General features: G+C 36.0%; 2 protein-coding genes across 2 annotated transcripts; one reads left to right on the forward strand and one right to left on the reverse strand.

Moving 5' to 3' along the window:
- The first annotated feature begins 582 nt into the window (after positions 1-582).
- Positions 583-6097, forward strand: LOC129882860 (uncharacterized). The gene is made up of 5 exons (XM_055957347.1): positions 583-943; positions 2160-2340; positions 2753-3206; positions 4553-4627; positions 5324-6097. The coding sequence occupies exons 1-5, from the start codon at positions 866-868 to the stop codon at positions 5823-5825; spliced, it is 1290 nt and encodes a 429-aa protein (XP_055813322.1). The 5' UTR covers positions 583-865; the 3' UTR covers positions 5826-6097.
- An 855-nt stretch (positions 6098-6952) lies between these two features.
- On the reverse strand, positions 6953-14849 carry LOC129882861 (elongation factor Tu, mitochondrial). Its single transcript, XM_055957348.1, has 12 exons — positions 14589-14849; positions 14294-14369; positions 13875-13967; positions 13716-13790; positions 12083-12187; positions 11907-11997; positions 11570-11775; positions 10981-11064; positions 10039-10101; positions 9886-9948; positions 9302-9542; positions 6953-7405 (listed from the first exon to the last, which is right to left on the reverse strand). The coding sequence occupies exons 1-12, from the start codon at positions 14771-14773 to the stop codon at positions 7335-7337; spliced, it is 1353 nt and encodes a 450-aa protein (XP_055813323.1). The 5' UTR covers positions 14774-14849; the 3' UTR covers positions 6953-7334.
- Between the last annotated feature and the right edge of the window lie 292 nt (positions 14850-15141).

Below are 15141 nucleotides of genomic sequence, written 5' to 3' on the forward strand. Positions count from 1 at the left end.
ATGGAATCAGAGAAGAAACTTACAAAAACATTTTTAGCAAAGCATCGATTACAAAAATGTTTTTGTAAATTTCTTCTTCGATTCCCTGATTCCCCCGTTGATCATCTTCTCCCATCACTTCCTTTTCTTTTTGGTAACCCTAAGTTTTCAAATTGGGTATGTTTTTCAGATTGTGTTTAGATTTAGGTTTTTTTATTTTTGATGGATCCAGAAGAAAGATATTTCTCCAAAAATATTTATATCATAAAAAAACATAATATTCAAAAAAAGATATTTTTTCGCCCACCGCAGTTGTAGATACAATCACTAATATAGCCTCACAGGAGATCAAGAATAACCTGAATGATACAGAAAAAATGAAACCAGCAGACCAATTGGAAAAGATAGTACCTTAAACTCAGGATCTGTTAATTGCTAATTTCACTACGGGAGATGTGTCCGACGACGGTGTGGAATTGTGAAAGGGTAGTCAGGAGATGAAAACTTCATTGCCAACACATTTTGTCACCTTTTTTTGTAAATAGTTTTTTCAATTGACGCAATATTAACGTAGATTGAGCTATTAGAAAAAAATGACCCGTAACATAGTATAATAAATTGGGTGGACCTAACTTTTTAATAATAAATCTCCACCACAAGTTCGAGAAGAATCGAAAGGTTTGTTTTTGTCTTGATTCAAGAATCCATGTAACCCCAAATTCGTCAAGGGCCACTTGAAGTTTGTAAACCACCAAATTACAATAAAATCTCGAGGTGAATAGCAGGATAAGCCCCAGGCCAGATGCTGTGACTATCAATAATCAACAATAAAGAAGAGATTTTTGGGTCAGAAACTCAAGTTTCTGAACTGGGTTTCTCTTAAAAGATGGTTGAACCTTGTATTATGGCTTCTCATGGCTATCCTCCTTGGATTTTTTCACCTACAGAACTGAGGGTTTCAAAGGTAAGCTAATTTTATGAGCAACTCTTTTATGAGTTTGAAATTTAGTTATTGATTGATTGATTAGTTGATGGGGTTTTGTTTATTTTCATATTTCTTTATGTCAATTTGTACTTATTTTGGTGTTCATAGTTTTGTTTTTCCTGGAACATCTGGGCTTTGCTGGTAATTGGGGTTCAATTGTTAAGGTATAGGATATAATAATATGATTATTTTCTTTTTTTGAAAAAGAAGCAAGATTTGATCACGTAATTTGATCCAGATGATCGTTCCATTGTTGCTGATGAAGGTTATGAGATGATATTGTGTTAATGAGTCCAATTTTGGAGAGGCAATGATTAAATTTCAAATCTGAACTATCACCATATATATATATTAAAACACATCTCAAAGCTGATTAGGCCAACTATTGGTTGTTCCTTTTTTTCTACATGAACTGTGACCATCTATGTATTAAAACAGACATAGTTAAGAAGATGGTAATAGTTCAGGTAGGAAAAGGGAATAAGTGATAGTTGGCCTAATAAGTTTCGAGGTGTGTTTTAATACAAAGATGGTGGTAGTTCAGGTAGAAAAAGGGAATAACTGATAGTTGGGATGTAAAATTCACGAAAAAGTTATAGTTCAAGTGTGATTTTGATCATTAACTCAATATTCTTATAATTTTTATTTTGTTTCTAAATCTTCTATACATATAAATAGTTGGAGTGCTACTTGTTTATATGCTGGTTTTGCTCTATGTCTGATTCCACAACATACTAAGATGGTTGAAATGAAAAGATCAGTAATGTGAGGTATTGTCTTCCTTGCTTCCTTCAAGCCTGGAGCGTACTCAAATATTATTGTTGGATTATGCGACCTGAAAAGGAAATATCCCATGCTTATCATCTTCTTGTTCTATGACAGAAGCATATTCTTTGCAATTAGACATGTGTTATTTGCATCAGAGTTGCAACTTTGTATGGATTTGCTTTAATTTTGGGATACCAAGTGATATGCACCTAAGATATCGTAGTTACAACTAAAGTTCTGCAATCTTGTACTTCCTTGCTTATTTATGCCCTGCTTCTGATATCTGTTGTTCCCTGTTATTTAAAGAATTGCTGAGTTGTCTGGCAATTGATGAGCAGTTTATCAATTTGTTCAAAGAATTGCTGAGTTGTCTGGTCTTTACCTTCAAGGATCCCACTTAAATGGTATGCTTTCTTTTTAATTGCAGGATAGTCTTCCTTTTTTTCCTATTCCTGGAGTGAATCAGGATATTGCAAAGTCAAGTTGTGGTAGCCTAAGGTTGAATCAGAGACTGGATTTATGGAAACCGATGAGTCGGTTATTGGCAGGAAATCCCTTTGTCAGGATCGTAGCAACCGTTGAGGGACCAGAACTCATAGATGCACGAGGTTCATAGTTCACACTACCTCAAAATTTTGCTTAAATTTTGAGTTTTAATTGCTTGATTATTTTTGATGGATCCATTACTGCTCATGGATTTTTTTTTAATACTGTACCATGCTGATAATACCATCATGCATGTGGTGGTCTATATGGAGAGAGAAACAACAGATGCTTTGAGGATATCTCTACCGCAATCCAGAAAATTAAAGAGAATTGCATCAATACTATGTATTTTTGGTGTTAAGAAGAGGGTATAGAAGAAGTTGAACAGTTAGTAGACTTTTTAGGATATTTGTAGTTACTGCAACTTTCTACTGTTTTTTGGAGGTTGCCAGCATATATTTAATGCTGAAGAATGCAACTTTACCTTTATCAATAATACTGTACCATGCTGATAACCCCTATCTTTTCCCGCAGACAATCACTTGAAATCAGTGCTCTTCAGCTTTGGGATTGCTGAACAATGCACAAGGCAGGAGAAGATTCTGAAGTACCTGAGGTCTGGATCAAATGATGTAGAAAGTGGTGAAATAGATATGTCTATACTCTTTGATCTCATGGGACCACTAGCTCATGCGATAAACATGCATCAACAACAATTTTCTTCTTTTCTCGAACAACAATCTCATGATGCTAAGTCTCAGGCATCTCTTGTTTATCCAAGTGCTGCACTCCACCTATGGGAACCTTCTTCAAATTTGGTTGGACTTAATTCAGGAAAAATGATTCATTCTGATGGCCGTCTATTAGTTAGTGCTGCCAGTGCTAGCATTGAGATGAAGGACATACTTGCAATTATCTCGGATTTCTACTTCTCAAAGGACTCAATGAAATGCACAAAGCATGCAATGGTGGTTCCATACTTTGACAGGTAGCAATCGTTTCTTTGCTTGAATTCTGCTCTTAAGTTTTTGTTGAGTAGATGACAAGTGTTTCCTTGTTCATGTTGTTTATCTTATTGAAAATAAAACTTGTTGGGCTTCCATACTTTGACAGGTAGCAATCGTTTCTTTTCTGTATTGTTCTCCTCTGTGAACAAATGTAGCCCATAAAAGCTTTCGTTCTGGCTTGCAGCGCCATAGGTTTGATGTCGTTCCGACACTCAAATATAGAGATATGGTAGCTAAATTATTATTTTTCTTTCTTGAATAATTCGGTATCTCAGTTGAAGTGAGTTAGTGCCTTGCCTCTCAGAGGCTACTATAAGGTGACAAAATGTGTTGGTAAAATATAAGAGCAACAGTGATAACGATTATCACATATGAGTACTAGATCGGGAAGTGATTATATAGTTGAATTGAAGCCTCTGCCATTATGAACAAGTAAATGCTTGGCATAGTTGAATATTATCTGAAGGTATAAATACAATGATGCAATCAAGACGGTAGCCAGAGGTGCATGGGAAAAGAGGATGCATATATAGTGATTTACATAGGAAAAGAGGAGTGTAGAAAAATCCTAGTTCGGAAGTTCAAAAACACAAGGTGATTTCTTCACATATGTCCTAGCCTTGGTGGACACAGTTACCTAGTAACTGATGCCCTTGGATGCGACAAGTATCTAGTGGAATTAGTCAAGGTGCGTGCAAGTTGGCCTTGACACCATGGTTATCAAAAAAAATCCTAGTTTGGAAGTGAAGTGATATCCTAATTCAGTTAGAACACCTAGGAAACCAAGGTTTTCATATCAGGTCAAAAATAAGCATCTTAGCATGTAACCATTAGAACTGTTGCTAGTGGGAGGCGACATGTATCTAGTGGAATTGTCAAGGTGCGCGCAAGCTGGCACTGACACCAGTTATAAAAAAAATCCTAGTTTAGAAGTGAAGTGATATCCTAATTTAGTTAGAACCCCAAGAAAACCAAGGCTTTCATATCAGGTCCAAATAAGCATCTTAGCATGTAACCGTTCTGATCCTGTGGGGAAGGGTACCATGCTCAAATACCCTGGTTTACATCCTTTTATTCCAGATTGGTACTTCTGTATACAAGAAATAGTTGAGTTACTGATTGGCGAGTTTAGCTATTGATCCAAACTATAGAGTTTTTGCTCAGAACCATCTTCTTCTTCATCAATTGAGACAGTATGTAATCAGAGTAGTGCCACTAAAATCATCCAGCATGTTGTTTCCATGTCTGTTAATACTGAAAAGAATGCTTGTGTTTGATAAAATGACCGTAGACCCTCAAGGTTTAAGTCAAGTTATTCACTGTGCAGGAAGACATGCAAGACAAAGTCTAAAGGTGAAAGCTCTGCTCCGAAACTTGACGTGAATGCGGATTCTTTAAGGAGGTATCTAGTTCATCTCTCATACCATTTTTTTCATGCTCTCTTTGTTCTCTTGGCTACACTTTTCCTTTAACGATATCTATGACATGAAAATCTCATTCAAAGATTCATTTAATCGAAAGTTTGACTTTTTTGAATATTTTCAATGATTATTTGACTGGTAACTGTAGCAGAATGTGTTGAACATGCAACAAGGATATATTTAGCTAAATAAGGCAATTCGACAAACCAAATAGATTTTATTGCTCTGGAGGTTAATAAGGAAGCGACAATGTAGCTGAATGTACGATCCATATATCCCATATCTAGGATAAGTGGTTCACTTCTCAGATCTGAGGTTTGGCCTTTGTATGCTCTGTAATAGTTTTCTTTAGTGAACAGTTGTTGCTGTATCTCTATTTGACACGTCTACTAAAAACCATGATGACAAGTTCCATATTTCTGCTGGGAAGTATTCATATAATTATTGCATTATGAAGAGGGAAATGAACAAGGAATTAGAATCCCAATCTCAATGTTCAGATACTTGCTTAACTGACGTTGATCCATATGAGTTATTTACTGTACTCAGCTTATTTAATAGGAGGAAAGAAATCTCTACTTTCATGTGTAATAGCAATCAGTTGCATGAGCACTGTAATTTCTAGTTTACACTACCACAGGATTAATCCTCTCTCACACGTTTACACTTTTTGACAGTCCTCAGAAAACTAAGTACCAGACATCACCGCAGAGAAAGAGCAACAAGAAAGCAGTTAAAGAGAGTGAGATCTACAGGAACAATTACCTCCATGCATGTGAAAGCCTTCTGTCCATAATAGTTGACAAGAACCGGCATGGGAAAACTGCAATGCTTTCATTGAAGAAATCGCGACCCCAACTACCACATTTTCTGACCACGTTCTCTGCTACCATTGCTGGAACCGGAATAGCTGTCCTTTTCTCTGTTGCCTGCAAACTAGCTTGTGGAAGAATTGTCTTCTCTGCACCTAGACTGTTGAACACTGGTTTAGGCCTTGGACTTATATGGCTCTCTTGGGCTGTCAATAATTTGAGGGACACGGTTGTGGTGATCAGCAGAAGTCAAGGCAAGTTGGATATGATAGAGGATGACATGATGAATACTTTGGACAAAAATGTGAAGGAAATCTACTTCAGAGCAGCAACTTTGCTGGCAGTCGTAGTGCTGAGGCTTGCTTGATTTCAAGAACACAAGATTTAGAGACTGTAAAAACATGCACAGCTTGGGGGAAGATATCAATAGCTCGTTTCGGGACATCCAACTGTAATATAATAGCTGAGCAGAGAGAAAAGGATTTTCACAGCACGAAATATACGTAGTGAGTAACAAATCTCTAGCACTTTCTGCTCGACTAGTTTGTGTTGTACTGGATAGTCTTGTAAAATGATGTGAATAACGCTAGCATGAGAGTTCTAAGCTATTGAGATCATTAAGAAAGAATTTTGACATTATATTCAGGAGCCTAATTTTAATTCATTCAGACGAAGTTGGATATTTGCTAATATTGAGGCAGCAAAAGGTTACAGAAGGCTGTGCAGGTTAAGTATACATCCCTTACCTTCTACATAACATAGTCTTGACAATATTATGATTGCATTATCAATCCAACTTTATTTGTAAATGTGATTTTGCCCCTAATTAATTGAGTTGCCAAGACTTGTCCGGTTACATTGGGCTTCTTCTTGTTATATACAATTCCCATTTCCAGAGATTAAAATCAATAGAATATAAAGATAATTACTTTTGTTCATCTCATTTCTACACTACTGTCAGCCAAAGTTTCTAGAAACACGCAAATGTGAAAGTCCTTTATGATTTTTTGGGCAGTTGGTTACTCACAAACAGGCCATCATGTTCAGGTTTCTAGTGTTTGTATTAAGTTGTGCCCAGTGTAGGATAGACCGTGTAATAAATATACACTATAGTATTTATGTTTTACCCTTCATCTGCCCAATTTGCCATCAACAGCAGCTAGGATCACGAAAGAATCAGATGCTTGCACTTGAAACAAATCAGGCATAGATGTGAAGGAAAGTTTAAGCCCATCAGACTTCGTAGAAAACAGATTATATACAGAACACCTGAGGTAATGCAAGCAAACAGCTCGAAATGATATTAGGATTTATTGTGTACATACGACCATGCAGCATCTACCATGGAGTTAATCGTGAATGCAGAAAAAAACACAACTCATACACCAAAAAGTTCATTATTTGGAGCAACAACTGCTTATGAACTATAAGATGCTGCAAAGTGCACTACTTTCTCCAATATATTCAATTTCACGACACATGGCCCTCTCGACATTGCAACAGAAAAAATATGTCAAATGATGATTACATTAGCAATCGTCACATTTATTGTGTACATACGATCATGCAGCATCTACCATGGAGTTAATAGTGAATGCAAAAAAAAAAACATAGCTCATACACCAAAAAGTTCATTATTTGGAGTAACAACTGCTTATGAACTATAAGATGCTACAAAATGCACTACTTTCTCCAATATATTCAATTTCACGACACATGGCTCTCTCGACATTGCAACAGAAAAAATATGTCAAATGATGATTACATTAGCAATCGTCACGTGTCTTGTATTTCCGCAAGCAGCAATATAATTTTCATTTGTCAACCCCTCTTGAGACCAAACCAGACTGAAACTTGGCTTGCATTTTCAGAACCCTCAGCTCAGTACTTTGGAAACCACCCCAGCACCAACCGTTCTCCCACCCTCTCTCAGGGCAAATCTTTGTCCTGTAAAGTTACGAGAAGATGGATACTATTTAAATAAATGCAGTAACCTGACTTGAATAAATACATATTTTATCTATGAATAACAATCAATCTCTAAGATGTCCTTAAAACAACACACACTGCATGCATAATTATGAGGCAGCAGTCATACAATTTGACATGACCCAATGATGGACTAAATAATGTGGAAACTTCCAACACGCAAAATGCCAATGCATCAAAGGGGTCAGCATATACCTAAATAATTGCCTTATTGCAAAAATCATTGCAGCCTCGCACAAACTGAATTTACCCCAGGTTGCACGGGAGAGCAATTTTACTCTAAAGAAAAATAAATGAAAGTACAACATCTAGCCATAGAATCACCGAATGTATTATTTTAATTTTTCTATATGCAAAGGACCAGAATAACAATACCTGGGTCTAATATCTTGAAGACTATCTTTGCCCAACAATGAGAAAATGAAGACAAGAAGATTCAATTCCTAAGTTGCAAAATAATCTAATATCTTGCATTGTAATAGGTAGAATCAAATAGGGGCATTCGGATTTAGACAGTTAATTCCAATATTTACACTATACCAATTTTCAGTGGATCTATTGTGTATAACCAACGCATTTTTCCAAACCGATCCAATCAGAGCTTGGTTTCTCTTCTATTTCAGTTCTTAATTTTTGGTACTTTATTTTAAGACCTCACATGAGAATATGAACGTTACTGGGAATCACATTTGTTACATAGAATACTAATGTTTACATGTTTAATTTATATCTTTTTAAGAAAGATTATATGCATAATTTATGTGTGATATTTTAATGCATTGATCATCCGGTGCAGTTCTAGACTCATAGAAACCTGTCTTTATGGGGGAAAATACAATCAATCGGTTCAGTTAGGTTCAATTCTCAGGATTGTAAAAAATAAATTGACCCCCCCCCCCCCCCCGAATCAAATTCAAAAACTACAAATCCAATGGGTTTCACCATACATCAAGGTTAACAGGATGGAAACTTCAGATGAAGTGGGACAAGGCATGGATTCATGCGATGTTGCAAATCCAGTTATTTTGAGAATGAGATTGATTATCACATTAGCAAGAAAAATACTGAAGATAATGTAAATGTTCCCCCAAGTGAGGTGATGATCTCTTTTTGACAAGGTAGAAACATAGAGCCCGTTTGGATGGGCTTAAAAAAAGTAACTTTTATGTATAAAGTGCTTTTAGAACTTTGAAGTGCTAAAAGTTATTTTTATAAATAAGCAGTTGAGTGTTTGGATAAAAGTGCTTATGATGTGAATTTTAGGGTTAAAAGAATAAAAAAAGGTAGTTTAAGAATTTAGTTAAAATATAAAGGATATAAAAGTAATTTCCATGGTCAAAGAAAATGACTTTAAGCACTTTGGAAAAAAAAGTTAGAAATCCTAACTTTTCATTTCTGACTGACTTTAAGAACTTTATGGCTTAAAGTCAGCATTAGACAAACACGTCCAAAAGCTAAAAAGGGGCTTTAAGTTGATTTTGATCAACTTAAAGCCAAACCAAACGGGCTCATAACCAGGATAAGCACAAGTCAATATAAGGGAATCTCCAGATCTGAACTTTATGGCTTAAAGTCAGCATTAGACAAACACGTCCAAAAGCTAAAAAGGGGCTTTAAGTTGATTTTGATCAACTTAAAGCCAAACCAAACGGGCTCATAACCAGGATAAGCACAAGTCAATATAAGGGAATCTCCAGATCTCAATAAAATAGTCACCTTGGAAGGACAATGACCATTTCATAAATAGTCACCATGCAACTTCGAGGGGAAAAAAGAAGAATAACGACAACCGTGGATGAACCCTTACTCCAAATATAAGCAAAAATCACAAAATGACTTGCAGAATATATTTACCTGTTTCAAGAGGAACTGGAGATATCAGCTCAAAAGTAGCAGTAACATTATCACCAGGCATAACCATCTTAACATTCTCAGGCAATTCCACTTTACCAGTAATGTCAGCAGTCCTCATGTAGAACTGAGGCCTATAGTTTGAGAAAAAAGCAGTGTGCCGACCACCTTCATCCTTAGTTAGTACATATATCTCAGCCTCAAATTTCTTGGACGTTTTCACACTACCAGGCTTTGCAATCACCTGTAGACAAAATGCTATATAAGTTTCTGGAAGATACACATGTACATAGTTATTCAGATAATAGATTGGATTTTGACTTCATGAAACATCACATTATCAGACTTGAACAAGTACGACATTGCAAATAGCCAAAGGCGCCACAAAACTGTATGATTCTTCCCTGATACCAAGTTACTTCTAGTAAAATGCCAGGGAACAAACAAACGGCCAATGTAAAATGTAGAACAAAAATGAAAACAGAAGGCACTTTTTCAACTTTTCACTGGTAAACAACTCTGTAGATAAGGTCGCACAAATGCGAAGTCACTTTATGTGTAACACACACAGTGACATTCGGACTTACCATTCCTCGCGTAATATCCTCTCGTTTTAAGCCACGTAGAAGAAGCCCGACATTATCACCAGCCTAATTAAGAAAATAAAGCAGAATAGTAACACACATTAAGTGCTGCATGAAAGCTATTAGAAAGTCACATATATTGACTCAAGTCCTTACTTGACCATTATCCAAGATCTTCTTGAACATTTCAACACCAGTCACTGTAGATTTTAAAGTGCCCTATAAAAGAAAATTGATAACATGAAAAAACAATTAATAAAAACTACACATCCAGCTAAGACTAAATAAAGTATCTTCATCATTACAATAATAGCTAAACCACAACCTAAATATGTTATTACAAGGGGTCCACAAGTAAATAGGTATGCTTTCTTGGCTGGCAGTGAGAGGAGCAATCCAAACAGCTAAAAAAATCGAGAAAAAGAGGGATCAAAAATGTTAACTGGTGCTTTATTTTTAAAATTTTCAGGGGACTTTTTGGATAATTTACTTCCACTTCCTTCCACATTGGGTGGCGCACCTTGTGGCGTGAGATCTTTTTATAATAAGATGGCAATAGGTCATGGCATGCACAGTAAAGGAGGCACTCTATAGTTGGACAGTGCATGAGACATCGCACCATTAGAACTCATGTATGTCTTAGGGAAGAAGAGAAATAGAAGAGCTTTGAAGGGATAGAGAACCATTACGTGTAGCTTTGAAGGGATAGAGAACCATTACATGTACTTGAGGAATACACTCTCATTCCTAGTTTCTTTTTGCCTTGTGGGGCATTTGTGAAGTTTCAGTGGGTGTCTATATTTTTGCTTGTATACAAAGATTTTTCTATACCTTGTAAGAAAATTTATTCTTAACTTGTAAGATTGTGAAAGACTACATACAATAACCTATAACATCAATAAGTTATACATGAAATTAAATTGGTTAGTAATCAGGTATGGTAGCATCATTTATCCTCAGGTTTCAACGCAGACAGATAGGAAAGGCAGATCGAAGTCTAGATCACTAGCAAAGGAAATCTGGAACATGTTATGAACCAATATATTCTCCCCCTACAGAAAGTAGAAAATAGAATAACTGAATATAGTAACAGCTAACCTGCATCAGCCCTAAAATCTCCACATCTTCTCCAACTTTTATTGTTCCCTGTTCAATACGACCAGTAGCAACTGTTCCACGCCCCTTCAAAACATTAACAGCAAAAGATCAGTATCATATTAGAGTCGAGGTTCAAGCATTAGCTTATTTTCCTATTTTGGAAATGAAAGATGGATTGCTACAAAAAAATATTTTTTCTACCTTTCACATAGCAAAAGGATTGTACTAAAATAAGTTGCAAGAGGTATAGCATCACAGTACAAAGGCTACACTAGAGAAAGATTAGTTTCTATGAATATATGGTTTTTTCAGCACTAAAGATAGTACAGAATTTTTCCCTACAAATGACTATAACAATTCCAAGTCGTACCAAGCAATTTCAGTTATTTGCAAAAATATTAGACAGTTATTCACTGGTTTTAAGGTTCTAAAACCATATGCATAGAGGCAAAGAGCCATATAACCAATTCAAAGTTAGAGATAAACCTCAAAAATGAAGTAGAATTCAAGGGAGCGAAAGAAACTGAAAAGAGCAAAGTAGTTTTGACTGATCTCTGGTTAAACATGAGCTACTAGAATATCAGATTACCTGAATTGAGAATACATCTTCTACTGGCATTAAGAAAGGTTTGTCAAGTTGACGCACTGGGTCTGGAATGTATTCATCTACAGCATCCATCAACTTTAAAATAGCTTTCTTTCCAATTTCTTCATTAGTTCCCTGTAAAGCAGAAAGAGCTGAACCACGGATGATAGGAATTTCATCCCCAGGAAACTTGTAGAAACTAAGCAGTTCTGCAAGAAAGGAAATCTCATGTAAGGAAATGACATAGCAAAGTCATGATCGCTGCAAGCAAGTTACCAGGACTTCAGGTTCTGTATAAGTAATAATACAATTGAAGCAAGTACTGGAAAAGCTGGCGCACCCCTAAGCTCCATTTCAACAAGTTCCAACAGCTCAGGATCATCAACAGCGTCAATTTTGTTTAAAAAGCAGACAAGGGAGGGTACACCGACCTGCAAAGTATAAGAAAAGAAACAATTAGAATCACAAAAAAATAATCTGTTTCAGTTATTCTTCTGTCTATCCACGAGTATCCACCTGGCGGGCAAGAAGAATATGCTCCTTTGTTTGTGGCATAGGTCCATCTGGAGCAGATACAACTAGAATACCACCATCCATTTGGGCAGCTCCAGTAATCATATTCTATAGATTAAAGCAAGTGATTATAATTGAATAAAAAGGAAGTTTAGGAACATTAGAATTTTTCAGAGCAACATGCAGTCTGTTATTAGCATTAATACCAGATGTATATCTTTACTATTTTTTTGGTGCAGCATTGCTATTGCAAATGATAGACACCAAGGTTGACATCTTGAGCTTATTACATAATCAGTAATTTAGCCAATATTGTAAATATTTACAGCACTTATTGCTGACATTAATACAATACTTTCAACAATAAAAAAAGGAAGTTTGGGGGGAAACAGAGTTACACTTATACTTGAAATTATTCTGACATCAAGCAACAGAAATAGCCTGAATATGCCAATATGGGGATGTGTTATATATCAATTTTTGCTCCAAAGAACCAAAGAGATTCATCTTTAGGTAGGGACTGTTAAGTGACTTTAATGTCTCAATGCAGATCTTTGCAACTTGACTAAGTCTTCATAAGTTTTATCTTCAACAGAAGAATCAATCCCCACAAGAAGCAACAGAAGATTTGACCAAGCGGGTATGAAGGGATATTACATAGGAGAACAAGTTAAATTATCTCTCACTTCAGATAAAGATTTTCCGTAGTCTCACAAGTTGCTCCCAACTAACAAGTTGTCACTGTTGCTCCTGTCTAACACTACGTTTCTTGTTCAGAGAGCAGAAAGCTTAAAGAACCACTAAACAATGAAACGACGAGAGAAGATCCCACCAAGAGAAGGTTGAAATAATTGGATACTCACAAATCACAAGAAAGTAGTACTGTAGTAGTGCTTTTTACATTAAGTACTCCTTCATAAGCCATAATTTACGACACCAAACCATACCTTTTCAATCGGAGAAAGTGAAGCACAATGAGTTGCCTACCTCTCACAGTATTAGTACGAAAAGTTGGATGATGTCTACTGCTTAAATATTTAACAGGGGACCTCTATTGTGGCACAATATTTTAGCCTCTAAAATTACAACTCCTGCCATTTAATTTGAATTGACACTCTCTACTTTGCAACAACCCAAAATGTATGAATTATTATACCATCTTATTTATGGTATACTTCCATACAAATTTTGACAAATCCACGTTTCGGTCAAATATTATATACAAGTCAGAATTAACTGCTTAATCTCAGTAATTAACTACTAGTGTCAAATAAAATGGGACAATATTTAAGGTAATGAGGATAGATGGTCTAATATCATGAACTTCCTACTTACTTTAATAGTTTTTCATCAGGAATAAAGCAAATGAAGACATTCAATACTATAAAAGAACAGAGCTTATAGTTTTTAAGCATTTTCCGTCCTCGTTCACACAAACTTTTAATCTTAATGGGAACTAAGTAAATTGCTTAATTACAGGATTCATGGTCAGTGAAATGAACTCTAAAAACGCAATCAACTGAGTACTATTCACAATTCAGACAAGCCATAATTAAACACTCCTACAGCAGTCCCGATACATAAAACATGTTGAATGAGCACTCTGCAGTAAAAATAGGTAGGTTTTGCATCTCACTTTAACGTAATCTGCGTGTCCTGGGCAGTCAACATGAGCATAATGTCTTTTTGCTGTCTCATACTCTACATGGGCCTACAAAAACATCAGCTAAAGCATTAAATACAAATTGAAATTAAAAAAATATCACACCACTAAGGAAGGAGAAGTATCCCCTACCGTGGCAATAGTAATTCCTCTCTTTTTCTCTTCAGGGGCTTTGTCAATTTCATCAAATGCAATCGCCTTGGCCTTTCCTTCTTCTGCTAGAACCTGGACAATGCAAAGGTTATTATCAAGCAATTGGTAGCTTATATAATGAGTGGAAAAGAAAAAGGAAAGCAATAAGAAAAAAGGGATCTAAAATCATTCCATAAATAATATATTTCTATACAACCAACAAAAATCTCAAGAATTCAAATCCGTTTGAGTCTACTTTAAACTTTAAAGTAACATTTTCTATATGGCCTTTTAATCCACTGCCACAAGTATAATACACTAATCAACTCCACATTTTTAATCTCCGATTCCCTGTCAAATGCTTTCATGTAAAATGAAATGGAAGCAGTAATAAATACATAAGGTCCGACCACACTAACCTTTGTAATTGCAGCAGTAAGAGTAGTCTTCCCATGATCAACGTGGCCTATAGTTCCCACATTTACATGAGGTTTCCTGGAGGAACACATAAAATAAAATTAGATATTTAACAAAATTCAGCTTAAAGGAATCAAAATGGCTACAGTTCAGGAACCGAGGATCACACAGGAATGTAATAAAATAGTATTGGATCAAGTAAAATATTCAGCCTCCAAATATTTAAAATCCTGCATCCACCCCAGGACCAAAATTTATTATGTTGAGCTACAGTAGTTGAAGTTTTTATAAGCTTACGTTCGAGTGAAGGTGGCCATGGATCTCCACCATGGATTAGAAAGATTGGAAGTTTCATTTGCATTTAGCGTCTCTGAGAGTGAAAACTGAGTGGAAACTGATCCTCCTCTACAGCATGAGTAGATTTGAGGAGAGAGTGCTAACACGCGCTTCGAATTGGGATTTCTGAAAGCGACGGACGCCATTGAAGAACAAATGGAGAAGATGAGAAGCTGGAAATGGCGTTGGAGGGTTTTGAAGGGTTTAGGTTTTCTCCGGCTGTACAGCAGGTTTTACTTGGAAAGTGATAAAACGACGACGTTAGAGTGCTTACCTTGTTGATGGGCTTCACGGCTAATCATACGACATGGGCTTTTCCCTACGTAAGCCCATGCAGTTAGCCTCAATTGAACCATCAAAAATTGAATGATAAGTCATATAGTATCTCATTTCATGTAGTTTTCAATTCATATTTTCTTCTAATTTGTGTATCCCTCAAGTTATATCCCTCACATGTAACTTTTTCCTTCATTAGACTTTTTCCCACTGAATTTTTCTTAATAAGATTTTAACG

The sequence above is a fragment of the Solanum dulcamara genome, chromosome 3, assembly GCF_947179165.1.
Source record: "Solanum dulcamara chromosome 3, daSolDulc1.2, whole genome shotgun sequence".
Lineage (NCBI taxonomy): Eukaryota > Viridiplantae > Streptophyta > Magnoliopsida > Solanales > Solanaceae > Solanum > Solanum dulcamara.